The sequence below is a fragment of the Barbatula barbatula genome (assembly GCF_947034865.1).
Source record: "Barbatula barbatula genome assembly, chromosome: 15".
Classification (NCBI taxonomy): domain Eukaryota; kingdom Metazoa; phylum Chordata; class Actinopteri; order Cypriniformes; family Nemacheilidae; genus Barbatula; species Barbatula barbatula.
Genome location: NC_136778.1, coordinates 9,636,041 through 9,651,499, shown reverse-complemented (window position 1 = coordinate 9,651,499; position 15,459 = coordinate 9,636,041). Strand labels below are relative to the sequence as shown.

Genomic DNA, 15,459 nt, shown 5'->3' with positions numbered 1-15,459 from the left:
CGCAGTCAATAATATTGCGCAATAAAGTCATGCACAATATGGGAGTGGCGTTCAAAATTGTTGTTTGAAGTACATTACTAAATAAAATGTTTGTGAGTTTGTAAGTGAACAAATAAATCGTAAATACTTGCAGAATAACAAGGAAAAGATAAAAAAAGGACACTGTAAATATGAAATAATAGAGATTACAATCTACTATAGTAATAACAAGCGGTGTTTGTGTTTATATTTTTGATGTGAGTCATGGACAGTTTGGCTCGTGCTAACACGGTTTGTTTCGGATGGAAACATGTTTTTCTCTCCATTTGGTTAATCTGGGAGCGAGAGGAGACACGGCCAAAGAAATGGCAATTAAAGGTAAAATGGATTGATCTTTAGTGGAATAGATTCATTTTGAAAATGTCTGTAAATAAACTTATATGAGAAAGTTTTTTCTTCCTAGCGAAAGATGGAAAGGATTTTTTCTTGAAAGCTATTCCTCTCTTTGCTGGTTTTGTCCTTTACTGTCTCTGATGTTCACTCCCATTTTGAGTCCCTCACCTCAGCTATCAATAATCCATCAGCCTCTTACATACTGAGACTGGCCAACCGCCTCTATGGAGAGAAAACCTTCAGCTTCTTACATGTGAGCCCATTCTAAATCTGCCTTATGGAACAAAAGAATACGGGTCTTCTCTTATGACATTATGTTTAATACCCCTAATAACTTTATTTTGTCCTTTAGGAGTATTTGGACTCCACCCTGAAGCTGTATCACACTGAACTGCAGCCAGTGGACTTCACCGGCACATCTGAACAATGCAGACCGAGAATGAGTTTAAAAAAAACTTAAATCGCATTTCAGCTTGTGAATAGGAATTTAGGGGAATAGAAATGTTTTGAATTGTAAGTAAACAAAAAGTATGTTAACTGCTATAAGGTTCTAAAATGAAATATTTGCTTTTCAGATACAAGCAAAAATCTGCTGAAGCCTGGTATGGTGGCAGGAATGACCCGGTTAGCTGTGGTTAATGCCATCTACTTCAGAGGGAACTGGGTGCACAAATTTAATCCTCAACAAACTAAAGAAATTCCTTTTAAAATAAACAAGGTTTGTGCTTACCCATCCTGAAAGATGTTGTGACATGGAATCAGAACTATGTGTAAGAACCTTTTACTATGCATTGTTCAATTCAGAATCGAAGCTCGTAGAAATGATGAACCAGGAAAATTAGATTCCTTTAAGAATCATGAAGAGAAGAGAAACTGCAGATTCTGGAGCTACCGTATGTACAGAATGAGCTCTGATCCTTCTTCCTAAGGAAACTCAGGATGGCTCAGACCCTCTTCTAAAGGTCAGCAAAACTAGATGCTATGAACTAGGTGCTATGTACTGTATGTTAAACACAACTCTTTTGTGGACTTTGTTTGACAGCCGGAGAGCAAGTTGACCATTGACAAGCTGCTCGAGTGGACCAAAAGTGACAAAATGGTTAGATGGATGGATATCAACGTTTATTTGCCGAATTTTAACCTGTAGATTGAGAGCTCCCTTTCAGAAATACTGGAGTGGATGGGTATGACCTCTTTGTTTCAGGGGTCTAAGGCTGATCTAACAGGTATGAGCACTCAGGGTGGCCTGTTTCTTTCATCGGTGACCCACAAGGCTTTTGTTGAGGTAAATTAGGAAGGCACTGAGGGTTACAGGTAATGGTCGTTTTTTACAGATTTGTTTTGTAAAAAGATACATTCTGTAATAGAAATTATATTGAATTACCTGTAATGATAAAACTTTATTTTACAAAAGTATTATGTTAGTAAAGGCAAAGTAATATATTACAGATTTTATCTGTGAATAAATTAATCTACTTAAAAAGCATGCTTTAGGATTCTGTGTGTCAGCCTTCAGCTCTGAGTAAATAGCAGTCCATTCACATTCACTTTTCTTAAGTTCTCCACAGTTTGATCAATTTAGTGGTTGAAGTGAATCTTCATTTCAAGGTCAGAACAGGTTACAAATGTCAGGAGTGACTGCACAGGAAGAGAAACCAGATGCAGGCAGCTGTTAATTATTAATATAAACAAAGATTTATTTAAACATAAAACAAAGCGACAATTTCAAAGGAAAAATATAACAAGCAAACAGGAATGTAAACTAACTACAACGGAACTAAAACAACACTTGACTAGACTTGGATAATTTTCACAGGCAGGAACAAGACGCAACGTCATCAGAGACACGGAGGCAAAATAGGACAGAAGACATAATGGGTGAAATATCCCTTTAAGAACGATGTATAGCGATTAGAAGGTTTTGGGAAATGCAACCCTTTACAATGAGGGCAACATTGTATTAGCGGATCATGCTCTTTTTTTTTTACTACATTCACCATCATCAGTTACTAGCTCCATTTCAGAGAGAATTCCTCTCCAATGTAAATAGGTAGGGAATCTGACGACCAAGCTCTCATCATCTTTAATATCTAAAAAATGTAAGTAGTTTTTTATGTAACTGTTTGTGCTATGCCTATTCACATTTCAGATTGCTTAACTGCCCCATCAAGCACAATTTCTATGAAAAAATTTGATCTTACCTTGTAACACACTCACACTCTTTTTTGTTACGTTTCCCCATCCATGCTTTGGGTTGTGAACTGAAGGTTTTACTCTGACTTTGTCTCCAATCTTGATGAGACTGACTGGAGCGTTCTTTGTGAACAAATCTGAAACTATTAAAAGACCAATTTCACTACTCACACAGATGTTTAACTGGGTCCAGTTGCTAGAAACCCCTTTAATAGAGAAAACCCTTACTTCTCATGAAAAAAACAGATGCTGCAGTTTACCTTTTTTTAATGTTTTGTTTATTTCCTCATTGCAAACAGACTCCAGTCGCTCTTTTAGTTCAGTGACAAGTTTGCTTACATCAATATAATATTTCTCAAAGCAGGGTTGGCAAATCATCAGAAGCAGAAGAGGAGGGCACAGAATCAAAATTCTGTAAAAGTATACATTGACAAGTCCGATATTATTATTTTAAATATATAAATAGTTTTTTGTTTTTAAATATATATTTCCTATTATTTAACAGCTCTTGATGCTTATTAACTTAATGTATATATGTTTTTATGTTGAGTATAGGCTTTATTCTGATATCAAAATAATTGTAAAAGTAGATGTTGTCTTCTGTCTGTAAAAGTTTCTCTATAACTCCATACCTTTTCTTCAGTTCAGTGATTTCTTCCATCAACTTCTCTTGATGTTTTGCATATTGATCTAGATCAGCCTTTTCATGACATTCAATTGTTACAATCATCGTTCTCAGGCTGTGGGTTTTTAGGGTTTAAACCTTCCAAATACACCTGCTTCACCTGTAGAATCGGGTGGTGCTACATGTTGCTCCATCCATGTCCTTGAAGTCAAACACACCTTTCAATTTAATGCAGTGCTACGCAGACAGATCAGCGCGTAGTTTACCATTTCGTGGTAAAACGTAATTGTCGTAGCCTACTAGGATTGTTCTTATAGACGCCCCTGTTCCAATGAAACCAGTTACTCCATTAAACCAAACATAAAATACAAATTGCAAGGTTGCTGCCTTCATGTGTCACGTGGTAACCTGCACATAAACGCCCTAAAACGACATTAGAGGGCATTCTAATGTATATTTCCGACAATTCCAAAAGCATGTGAAGGCGACATACATTTTACGACAAATATCAAAACCAACGTAAATACAACAGGAACTAGTGCAGAGAGTTTTTCATTATGTGGTTAAGTTTTGAGGTAAAGCTTAACAAAATGTCACATTCTTTTGGGTTATTTTCATTTTAAAGACCTCTTGTAATGTCAACATATGAATAAATCTCTTAAAGCGATATTTAGTAAAGATACAAGTTACTTTAATGCATCAATATTGTTCATAAAGTTTAATATTTTAAGAAAATGGTTTACTTTAAGTGCAAAATGTAATCATAGTTTTACTATAGTTAAATTTGGAAAAAAAACACAGTAACCACTAGGCTACCATCCACCTCACTACTTTTACTATGATATCTGTAAAACCATGGATCATTTTCTAAAAGGAAATTGTAGGCCTATTATGTTCATGTTGCTTTAAACGGAATCGCCTTTATGTTAAGGGAATCTTTATACTCGATTACTTACAAGGGACCTCCCAGACAAAGCCACTTCATATGAAATCAACTTACAGTGGCATTTTAGAAAGACTAGAACATTTCTACTTTAAATATCCATAGAAACAGGTTTTCTGATGAGTAGGAATAGTCTACACACACACACAGCCGTATGTGGTTTTGTTAGCATTAGAACATAGTGAGGAAGATAAAACAATGAAAAGGGTAGCTGTACAAAAATATGGTGCATGCTTTTATTTACTCACCACAAGCATTTAGTGGAATACAAAAACCTTAATTTTAGTATAAGTTTTTTCTCCCTGATGATTAAAGCATTCTGCTAAATTAAAAAATCTAAGAAATTTGAAAAAATATGGTACAATACATAAAATTGTATGGTATTCAGAAATAGATCAAAAAAAAAAACATAAGGAATGCTTGTGTACCAGTCTGTGAAAACCAGGGTAATTTTAATTATAAGGTTAGATGCATCAAAAGTTTGATTTCAATCATAAATTTCATTATGATTAAATAATTTTACGTCATGGTTTTACACAGTCAGTATCAAGGTTACTTTTACACAGAATGTTCTTTACATTATGTGGGATGATTTCAAGTAAAAACAGTAAATGGAAAAAATGACTTTACCTGGTTTATCACAGACTAGATCACATATATGTAAACCTTTGCCCAGTATGTTTAATCATCACAACAGCTCTTGGGTCCCATGTGTCATGTGAGCCTCCATCTCTTGAGATGCCAGTCCATTCAGAATGCTCCGGGAAATTCACAATCACTTTGGTCCCAAATACAGCTAGGCCAAGATTAAAAAACATATCACTGTTTGTTCCAGTTTGGGCCACTTGCATTGTTAGAAAATATATGTTTATACCTCACGCTTGTCTATCTGGTTAGTATCCACAGAAGTCCACCTGCTGTACCTTTGAACACATTAAGGTACACTTTATTATGTATCTTTTAACGGTACATAAGGTGCATCGATATTTTAAAGTTTGTTTGATATATTGTTTAGTCTACTAGTGTGCCTGCACAATCCAAAAATGTTGATTGTTTTGCGTATAATGAAAGTCCTTGCTATGGGCTTTGTAGCTTGTCTACATACTTTAAGTAAGATTAATGAGACTTGCCTTGAACAATCTGCTCCAAGACTTTAATTGACATGATCTGCATTATATAGAACGATTTACAATCATTCAGAGAAGACACAGGCATTGTTTAAGTTACAGTATACTGCATAATGTAAACATGTTTGCACAACATTACATGTTCCTGGATCACATTAGTAGAGCTCAATCTCAGAGATCAATCCAGTCCATCCTGAATGCTCAGGAAAATCCACAGTCAACTCATCACCATCTACAGCTTCTCATGTTGGAAGAGGAAACTTTTTTAATATTGGCCAAATGATCCAGCCATTTCAATTAAAAGTATTTTTAATTAATTCAAAGCAAAAATATCTAAATATTTACATTTCACAATTCCAACGCTTTTCTTGGTAACATCTCCCCATCCATATTCTGGAGTGTCTACTGAGGCTTTCACACGTACTTTTGATCCTGTTTTCAACCTAGAATGATCTAAATAACAAAGATAACCAGTTTAGTTTTCTTCTGCAAACTGTTAACTTTGTCAAATCATGTCTAGTGTTTATTTAGAAGGGAAAAACTAAATCTGCATGAGAGAAAATGTTATCAGTACAGTGAACTCTGAAGTAGCAAAACACGCTAAGAAATAGCTTAACTACTTCAGTAAACACAAGTTAACTAAAGAATTGAAAATAAAAGATGGGTCTTCTTTTTATAGACACTTATAGGCACCAAGTACCATTTAAGTAATAACGTATATATTGTGTCTGAATTTTATTCATCACATGTCGTAATTAGAAAACAGAAGCAACATGTCACATCAAAATGTTTACATAAAATTATACATTTTTGGATCACCTGTGTCATCAGGTACTAGCTCCATCTCAGTAATCATGCCAGTCCAGCCCGAATGTTCAGGAAAATCCACAGTCAACTCATCACCATTTACAGCTTGACAGGGTGGAATAGGAAACGTCTTTAAACAGTTTATTTGCAGATCCCTGACCACTAAAAGAGATGATAGTTGGCAGCAAATTATTACAAAAATGTCTTCCTATTTACCTTTTAGAATTCCAATGCTATTTTTGGTAACATCTCCCCATCCATACTCTGGAGTGTCAACTGAGGCTTTAACGTGTACCTTTGATCCAATTGTGAAACTGGAATTATCTAAATCACAGAGATATAGTTTATTCATGTAAGCAGTTGTGGAATGCTCCTAAGCATGTTACAGATATGACTGATATGAAAGATAATAAAATATACACATTGATGTTTGCTAGGTATCTGCTACTTTGATGTAATGCTTTCTATATTTACCAAACTCATTATCATCAGTAACTACTAGCTCCATTTCTGAAAGAAGTCCTTTCCACTCCGCATGTCCAGGGAAGTCGACAATCAAATTTCCATCATCTTTGATAGCTAAAATGAGAAAGAGTTTATATTTGTATTTAATGTTTGTGCTAAACAAATTCACATTCCAAAACGCACAATTTGTCTCTATGACAAATAACTTTACCTTTTACCATACCCACACTCTTATGTGTGACATTTCCCCAGTCATGTTTTGGGGTGTGAACAGAAGGTTTTATTCGGATTTTGTCTCCAATCTTGATGAGACTGACTGGAGTTGTCTTTGTGGCCAGATCTGAAACTATCGAAAGACTAGTTTCATCACTAGCACATACAATCAGATGCTTCGCTTAAAATAAAACTGTTTCTTTACCTTTATTTAATGTTTTGCTTATTTCCTCATCAAAAACCGTTGTCAGTCGCTGTTGAAGTTCACTGACGAGCTTGCTTACATCCATATAAGAGCAGCATGGCTTAAAAGAGAGGCTGGGGAAATGGTCAGACTCCGAAAACACAGAATCAAAATTCTGGGAAGAAATAATTTATGCAGATGTTTATTTTTCCAAATGTATCATATTCTAACATGTTTATAAAGTGCAATATATAAATATATACTGTACATATTAAAACACTTCTTTTGATGGCTTGTTTTTGTTGCATTGTCTTACTGCTAATGCTGGTAGAACAGATGTTGTACCTGAAGGAAGTGGATGTGGTCTTCGGTTTGTAAAAGTCTCTCTTGAACTCCCTCCCTCCGCTGTAGTGAAGTGATTTCCAACAGCAGCTCCTCTTGAAGGTCCGCACCTTGATCCAGATCAGCCTTTTGATAAGCTTCAATCTTTTCAATAATCTTTGCGCTTCTCGTCTCAATAAAGCGGGATAATCCAGTGAAGACTATCTTACTGTCCTCCACTGCCTTCGTTGCAGAATTCTGAGGATTAAAACAAAAGCTGTGATGTCTGATATCACAGTTATTAACCTCTCGATGTTAAACATGTACATTTTACATCAAAACCAGACTTACTGAATGGGACGTGATGTCGGTTGTCATCTTATGCAGCACTTTCTCTTTTGTGTGGATTGTTTCCTTGACTTTTTTCTGTTTGTCTTCGAGCTTTTTCTTAGGGCAAAGAGGCATATTTTATTACATCATAATATAAACATAAATATATCATATGGAATTAGGTTAAAGGGATAGTTAATCCAAAAATGTAATTCTGTCGTCATTTACTCGCCATCTCATCATTTTAAACCTTTATGAACTTCTTTCTTTTGCAGAACAATAAAAGTTTTGTTAAAAAAAAATTGTTAACTGGCCCCGTTCACATGCATTGATATTGGGCCAGTGCTGTTCGGCAACAAACTTTGTTCAAAATATCTTCTCTTGTGTTCGGCAGAAGAAAGTGGGTCATAAGGGTTTAAAATGACAAGAGGGTGAGTAAATGATGACGGAATTTTCATTTTTGGTAATTTAAAAAAAAGTAAGAAACCTGTTTCTTATTTCTTTCTACTGTGGATGGCACCGTGTCGTGGCCTTTGTGGTCATCCAATAAGCAGTGGGTGCAGACACATTTTTGGTCTGTCCGACAGTAAACCTCTAAGAGCTTGTCATGTTTGGAGCAGGTTGCCATAATGGAAGCTTTAACCAGCTTGTGTTTCTTCAGGGCAGGAACATTATAGTGAGGATGTAAATGGCTTTCACAGTAAGAGCACAGACACTCCATGCAAGATTTGACTGCTTTGATCTTCATTTCCTGGCAAAAATCACAAGCAATATCTCCAGGACCGGCAAGACTTTCAGCAGACTCTGACACATGTGGTGTTGTATCTCTTAATGTCTCCATTATTTCAGCAAGTACTGTGCTTCTGTTGAGAGAAGGCTTCGCGTTGAAGACATGTCTGCATTGGGGACAGCTATACGCCCTACTGTGATCTTCCGTGTTCCAGCATTTATCGATACATTTCATGCAGTAACTATGTCCGCAGGGAATAGTCACGGGGTCTTTCAGCAGATCCAAACATATCGCGCAGCTGTATCGCTCGTGGTCGAGTATAGCCTCTGCCATTTCACGTCAACGTCGTTTTATTAAAAAGTAACCGTGTCAAAAATAAATCGCGTTGTGTATCTGAGAGAAAGAGAAAGTGAAAGTAAAAGCAAATGATACGTAATTGTATAATGTTTACACATACACCGATCAAATAAGTTTGTTTTTGTAGAAAAGTTTAAAAGGGTAGAAAATAAGAAATTCAATAATGGTAAAATTATAATCCTAATTTACCTTATCAGCACTCGGTTCGTTACGATGAAGTTCGTCGTGAACTTTGCGTTGTTCATTACAACCATAGGTGGAGACAGCTGTGAAGTTCAGCCTTTTAGGGGTGGAAACTTTTGGTGCTGTAAAGACAATTTAGCATTTCAGCTATGTTTCTCACCAGCTAAAGAGAATTCACATTTGTTTTAACGAAAATTGAATCTCCATCTTAAATTAGAAATGCGCTTTCTCCAACTGGTACGCGGTCACAAATAACGTCCCAAAAATGTGCGGTAAAATGATAATAAAAAACTGCACATTTCGTAAATAACGGTTTTATAATTTATTATATCGAAGACAGTTAATAAACTCAACAGACTCCGTTTAGCCGCGTGTCACTTGTTACACAGTGACGTGTTGACATATTTGAATTTGTGAATTATTACGTCACATCCTCAAGCTGTATAAAGCGCAGTTTGCGGTGTGTTTGGGCATTTTGGAGTCAGGATAAGAATGTAAAGCTTTAGAACACTTCTAAATAGCTGCAGGTATGCTTACATAAACAGTGATTTTAATGTTTTTGGCACAATGATTATCATTTGAATTACCGTAGTTTTACTATAAATGTCATGGAATCTTTGTTTAATTGATAAAATACATAAAATTACGAGATCGGTACAAATCACGTGATTTTCGCCTGCATTCTGATGTGCGCATGCGCCTTTGACCTTTCTGAATGCTTTCCACTAGTATGGAGATCAGCACCGCTTTCTGAGTCAGGTGTAACACCACTAGATGGAGACACAAAATAGGCTAACGAATTGGAATTCGGTATCAATCGTATATGTGTAAATAAGCATTATACGTTGTAGTGTACACTAACAAAGTTATTTAATCGTCTACGCAATTACTAGTGGTAATTGCTGGTTTTAATCTCATGAACCTCGTTATATTGAAGTGCCATATGGAAGTTCTCATGAAAAATGTGATCCATAAGTGTATATCTATTAAAATTTCGATTTTTATAGACATTCATTTAGAATAGTGGAGGTAAGCAAAATGGTTAAAATCATTTGTAGCACTTTCAAAATATCCTTAAACAAACACACTTCAAGTAGCCTAAATTTAATTGTATCAAGAAAATCCAAGATAAGTGTGAAAACTTGTTATCTGTCTTGGTACCTGTCAGAAGTCTAGCAACAGCATTCTGAATAAATTGCAGGACAGATCATGGTGCTGAGAGATTCCCATAGATAAAGCGACCAACTACCTTAACTGTAACGGAAGTTATTACATTGACAATTTAATTGTGATTATCTGGATTTAGCTTTAGTGGTTTTGGCCAACCAAGATTTGCTAACACTTTACCATAAGGTTATATCTGTTAACATTAGTAAATGCGTTAATTAATGTGAACAAACAATGAGAGCAATATAGTTTTTAACATATTAAATCCTTGTTAATTTTAGTTAATGTCAATACAATTGTTCATGTTGCAACTAATGTTAACAATTACAACATTGGATTTTTTAAATGTAGGCCTATTAGTACGTTAACATAAACCTAACATATGCTGTAGAAGTATTGGTTATTGTTAGTTCATGTTACCTAATGCATTCAATAATTGTTAACAAATACAATCTTATTGTGAAGCGTGTTACCCAAGGTTCTAAGTGTTTTAAGTAATGGGGGAGAGGTAACACTTGAAAAACACAATACCCATACAATCAACAGTCAACATTGTGTTATTAGTTAGCTATTGTCCATAATACATGACTAGTTTAATATATCTTAAAGTAACATAGTTTAGGAACACTTGAATTTTTACAATGTCAAAATTAATCTAAAGGCGTATGTTTAATGTTTGAAATGGAACTATGAAATTGTTGTGTTATTTTAGTTTTAATGTAGTTTTCTAAATTGATTCCTACGGCTCGAAATACACATATGTGCACTTTATCAAATTAAATCATAAATTAAGATGCTACATTCGGATAATTTGTTAAAATTCCACAAAAACAAGACGCGCATTGTTGAAGTTGGGGCCCAGGGTAGAACCATAGACGCTTTTGTTCGGATCGCCCCGTTCTTGCGATGGCCTGCTGTCGATCAAGATGCAAGCCTCCGCCCCCATCGGCCCTTTCACTGCTGCAGCTGGCCGCATCTCGCTACTCACCGCAATCTGTGCTGGAGAGGCCGACGGAGCTACACCTTCAGTATTAAACCCGGCCTATGAAACGCTTATGACGTTCGCCGCCAAAGAAAAGAAATAACACGAGGTAAGATTGAACGTACTGTGATTTGTAATTTCAATACATTCTGACTATGTAGTTTTACTTATTAAGATCCGCGATGGTTAAATGCGCGGTCGATTTCGAAAAGCGGCATGTTTGCGGAAGTGACCGCGCGGTTCCACGATTAGCCGCCTCTGTTATTTTCCTATACATGTCATGTGTTTTCAAAAATATACTTCACTCTCACGTACATTTTGTCGACACGTTAAATGCTTGGAAAAGTCGAAGATGCTGTTTGGGTTGGCCGTAAACGATGGGAAGTTGACTAGCCAAGCGGACCCGTTTGAAAAAATCAAAATGGCTTCCATCTTTGTCGTCTCGGCAGAAAGGTTTATACCTTTGTTTCTCCGTCTCACGTGTCAGGGAGTCTGTGAGTAAGTCCCTTTTTATATTTATGCAGTGGATTATTGTGCAACGAACCTTCGTATTAAGAGTGGGTTGCTTATTTTACTGGTTTATATTTATTTTGTTACTTACCCAGTAGCGCACTTTTTGACCACGTCAGTGCGGTGGGGGAGGGGAAGTGAGTCTGGCTGGGTGGAGCCTGTTTGAGCAATGATACATTCACTGTGGATGAATGACCAAATGCTGTAAGTTTGATTTAGTTTAGACCACAGCTACTAGAAGAATATCATCGTCTAGCTCTGACCATTTTAGACATTACATTTTCTTTGATGATCAGATGTTGCATTTAATAAATTAGTTATTTTGAATTGGTGCTTGTGTAATTGCTAAACAAATGGTCACATGGAGATCTGCACAACTTGTAATAATTGAATGTAGTGCTGGTATGATGGTTGTAGTTTTAGTTGCAGTGGATGTGTGTCAGCTTGCACTCTCTTTTTCAACAGCGCTGGGATGTCACCCATGCTTCAGGTAGGCAAACCACCATGCCATTAATATATCTGGTTAACAATTTGGTTATGGGTTTCAAATTCTTGTGTGTGATTCTTTTTTTTTGGTAACTGTCAAGCAAATCATCTCCATTATGTTAAGTCATCCCTCTTAACATGAAACAACTTTGCAATATATGTGGTGGTATTTGTGTGCTTGCACTCAATGGATTTGTTGGTTTGCTTGTTTTGCATAGAGTTTGATGTGTCAAATGTAACTCATCATTACCATTGTTTAGCTATCGTCCTATGTCTTCCCCACCTCTCACCTACCCACCAGTATTTGACAAAAGTAGCTGATCAGAGGTTCTTGTGCCCCCTCCCCACTCCTCTCAACATACACACACACACAAACTTGACCAAGAGCTGGTGTGATGACAGATTATATGCTTTGTCATGCTGGTTGTGTTTTTTCCTATACTGGATGCATGTTTGTTACTTTTAGGCTCCTGTAACCCTGGTTGGCTGGCCACGGAGACAGGGAGTCCTCATCTTAATACTGTCGCTCTGCACATTAAACTTACTATTTGGGGTATCTACTTTACACTCAATTTTTATTTATAATCAAAGCCTTGAAGCACAATTCCAACATTCTGTTAGCTTTTTCATTTGATGCAGTGTTTGCAACAAAGACCTGAAAACATATTTCATGTTGCTTTACTCTAGGTGCCTGTGGATTGAGCATGAACGCAAGATGTGGTCTGTGACCTCAAAAAATATACATAGTAGTTCTGATTACTTTATTAATTTCTAGACTTCAATAATCAATATCCCTATGAAATTGCAGGAACATTTTACACCCTAATTATTTACAAGTAATTATTCACATATTTGTAGTTTAACTGACCTGGCATTTATTTATAATACAATATATTGCTTTTATGACCATTTTTTAATATTACTAAAATCATAATTGTTTTTCTATTTCTCTGTTAGGCTGTGATTGCATTTTACATAAACAACAGCATTTTGGATTGGGTTAATTATATATTCGTTATTTTATATATTTTTAAATACATGCAAAAGAAATTTGCAGAAGGAAGAAACACGGACCGTGAACTGACCCACCCTCTCCCCTTTCTTCTCTGTAGGCTAAACATGTTCTCAAAGGGCACCAAGCGTAAGTTTTCTGATGATGGAGAAGAGATATCAGAAGAAACCCTTGTGGGCACCAGGATGGCATCTTCATACAGCTTGCAACGGCAGTCGCTGCTGGACATGTCCCTCATCAAGCTCCAGTTATGCCACATGCTGGTGGAACCCAACCTCTGCCGATCGGTTCTCATCGCCAACACTGTCAGGCAGATTCAGGAGGAGATGACCCATGATGGCAGCTGGCAGGTGGTGACCGAAGCATTCTGCAGTGCAGGCCAGAGCCCGTCTGAGCGATTGGTTGCCACAGAGGTTCTCTGTCGGTCGCGGGAGCAGGGTGCCGAACCTAAGCTCTTTTCTGTCATCAGCTACGAAGGTTGCAGAGAAGAGGAGGTGGTAGCAGACGAGACATTGTGCTCCGTTTCAGTTAGCGATGCAGTTTCCAACGTGTGTCTGGCAGGAAGTATAGGGCAGTGTTGGGAGAAGAGCGATGTAGAGACAGACGAAGAGGCTCTTGAAGACTCTAGGCTAGGCTCAGGAGAAGACGAGGAGATCGATACAGAGGATGAGCCTTCCAGGGAGGGTCCGAAGACCATAGGACAAGTTTTTGGGACATTTGAAATAAAAAACAGTTCCCCGGGTCCTGACTCTGCACTTGAGGAATTATTCTCAGATGTGGACACGTCCTACTACGATCTGGACACCATGCTTACTGGCATGCAGAGTGCACCCAAAATGGGCCCTTATGACCTGCTTGACAGCTTGACACCTTCACATGGTTCCTCTTCTATAGTGTCTGCCCCAAACTGTCGTTCTGATCTAAATGAACTAGATCACATCATGGAAATCATTGTGGGCTCTTAGGTTAGACCTTATTCTGAGACTTGCACAACTGTCTTAATGTTACTGACTTTTCAGTTTTGTATGGAAAGGGAGTTAAATAAAGCGAGTCCTTTCCGTGTCAAGAGTTAAAGGATGGCTTTGATTTAACAAGCTGACCATAGTCATTTTATTTACATACCCTTTGTATGTTTTAATATTTCTTCTTCTGTATGTGTCTGTCCAGACATGCTGTTTTGTTTAATTTATTTGTTATACTCATAACACTACAGAGAGCAGAACAAAATGTATACAGAAGTTGTAAAGCTTGGGATATTTTCATAAGGAGACAAATGATTGTCTAAAATTTGTACATAAATATATATATATTTTTACCATAGATTCTGCTTGTAATGTTACTGTACATTCTGTACATGTTCTACAAATTGATTTTAATGAAAGAGATTAGATTTGTATGTGCAACAACTCCGCATTCTTTTGTTTATCAAAGCCCACAAGCTGAAGGAACATCATTAGATTATAGTAAAGGCAGGTAAACATGAGGCATGTTTTACATTTACGTGCTCATTTGCACAGTATTTTTTTCCTCTCATGATTTGATTGCAGTGGGCTGTCAATCGGCTCAGCCAAAAGTTTTGTTTGTTGTTAGACGTCAAAGTTCTTCTATATGTCTTAACAACAAATGAAAAATAATGGGCCAGCCCATTCTATATTGTGACTTAACTTATTTAATTTATTTACAGTGAGTGTTGGCTGTGGTCAAACTCAGGGTGGCTTTTTTGTCTCTAGAGAAATTAATTGTCTTTTAACCAAGGCATGAATGAGCATTTGCTCATTCAATTTGGAACATGTTGGAACCTGTCACAGAATTAGGGTTTGATTTGTTAATTTGCATCAATTATTGGTTTGTGTTAACCATTTTATTACTGGCAGGTGGCTTAAGTATATCTCTTTGTTAGACCCTTGGACCCCTCATAATAAGAACTGTTCTATGCATTGAGTGTAAAAACACACTTTATATGCATTAAGTGTTCAACGAGCATGTAGTACAGTATTCTTTTTATATATAAAATGAGCCATCATGAGTTGTTCTTATGTTGTTTTTAATTTCCCTTCCTAGTACATACTGTATATTATTTGGTTTTGTTAAATGAACATGGCATAAACTATGTTTGTGCAAGCCATAGGTTTTTACTCTTGGATAAATGTTTTTTTACATTCTCACACTTAAATTCCAAGAGGAGAAATGTTTTATTGTATGATCTTAAACTAGTATAGAGTATAAACATTTTATATGAGCATTGTAGCTTTTTTAACGTTTTTTAATAAAAGGTACAATTTACGAAAGTACGTGTATTGTGTGATTTCTCATGTTTTAACCAATAATAAGATCCTAGTACTATCGTTATAAAATACGTCGTCAAAGTATGTGTAGATGAACATTGAGCTCCACTTTCAATTGGAAAAACGTTTTATTTGTATTAAAATAAAAGTTGTAACAAAAACACGTA

General features: G+C 36.4%; 2 protein-coding genes and 1 pseudogene across 24 annotated transcripts; 2 read left to right on the top strand and 1 right to left on the bottom strand.

Moving 5' to 3' along the window:
- The first annotated feature begins 243 nt into the window (after positions 1 to 243).
- LOC306904588 (leukocyte elastase inhibitor-like) lies at positions 244 to 1,801 on the top strand (annotated as a pseudogene). The gene is made up of 7 exons (XR_013788346.1): positions 244 to 270; positions 473 to 625; positions 725 to 815; positions 948 to 1,090; positions 1,177 to 1,187; positions 1,236 to 1,334; positions 1,415 to 1,801. The product of XR_013788346.1 is annotated as a leukocyte elastase inhibitor-like (transcript).
- Positions 1,802 to 3,862: 2,061 nt separating this feature from the next.
- On the bottom strand, positions 3,863 to 11,699 carry LOC306904464 (E3 ubiquitin-protein ligase TRIM65-like). 10 transcript variants are annotated; one of them, XM_079474377.1, is made up of 15 exons: positions 11,601 to 11,699; positions 8,857 to 8,972; positions 8,068 to 8,703; positions 7,602 to 7,697; positions 7,275 to 7,508; positions 6,951 to 7,104; positions 6,744 to 6,878; positions 6,542 to 6,646; positions 6,284 to 6,391; positions 6,080 to 6,172; positions 5,606 to 5,713; positions 5,400 to 5,498; positions 5,264 to 5,300; positions 5,008 to 5,056; positions 3,863 to 4,929 (listed from the first exon to the last, which is right to left on the bottom strand). In XM_079474377.1, exons 3-12 carry the CDS (start codon positions 8,641 to 8,643, stop codon positions 5,416 to 5,418), a joined length of 1,692 nt encoding a protein of 563 aa, XP_079330503.1. In that variant the 5' UTR covers positions 8,644 to 8,703; positions 8,857 to 8,972; positions 11,601 to 11,699; the 3' UTR covers positions 3,863 to 4,929; positions 5,008 to 5,056; positions 5,264 to 5,300; positions 5,400 to 5,415. The 10 variants fall into 10 exon arrangements, with proteins under 10 accessions (XP_079330503.1, XP_079330501.1, XP_079330502.1 ...); XM_079474375.1 differs by lacking the exon at positions 11,601 to 11,699 and adding an exon at positions 11,315 to 11,429; XM_079474376.1 differs by lacking the exon at positions 11,601 to 11,699 and adding an exon at positions 11,006 to 11,269.
- Positions 10,870 to 15,292, top strand: cdca4 (cell division cycle associated 4). 13 transcript variants are annotated; one of them, XM_079474385.1, is made up of 8 exons: positions 10,966 to 11,108; positions 11,346 to 11,497; positions 11,605 to 11,713; positions 11,975 to 11,999; positions 12,462 to 12,548; positions 12,683 to 12,715; positions 12,953 to 12,994; positions 13,108 to 15,292. In XM_079474385.1, exon 8 carries the CDS (start codon positions 13,115 to 13,117, stop codon positions 13,970 to 13,972), a length of 858 nt encoding a protein of 285 aa, XP_079330511.1. In that variant the 5' UTR covers positions 10,966 to 11,108; positions 11,346 to 11,497; positions 11,605 to 11,713; positions 11,975 to 11,999; positions 12,462 to 12,548; positions 12,683 to 12,715; positions 12,953 to 12,994; positions 13,108 to 13,114; the 3' UTR covers positions 13,973 to 15,292. The 13 variants fall into 13 exon arrangements, with proteins under 13 accessions (XP_079330514.1, XP_079330522.1, XP_079330518.1 ...); XM_079474387.1 differs by having other exon boundaries at positions 10,973 to 11,108; positions 11,346 to 11,493; positions 11,608 to 11,713; XM_079474386.1 differs by having other exon boundaries at positions 10,973 to 11,108; positions 11,346 to 11,493.
- The last annotated feature ends 167 nt before the right edge of the window (positions 15,293 to 15,459 follow it).

Bases quoted from the DNA above. Each gene is read 5' to 3' on its own strand.
- cdca4 (XM_079474392.1), top strand. From the start codon at position 13,034: ATGCAAAAGAAATTTGCAGAAGGAAGAAACACGGACCGTGAACTGACC.
- LOC306904464 (XM_079474377.1), bottom strand. From the start codon at position 8,643: ATGGCAGAGGCTATACTCGACCACGAGCGATACAGCTGCGCGATATGT. The intron at 7,105-7,274 runs GTACAACATCTG...ATTTCTTCCCAG, and splicing joins ACCACATCCACTTCCTTCAG to AATTTTGATTCTGTGTTTTC. The intron at 5,714-6,079 runs GTGATCCAAAAA...TTTGTTATTTAG, and splicing joins GCTAGTACCTGATGACACAG to ATCATTCTAGGTTGAAAACA.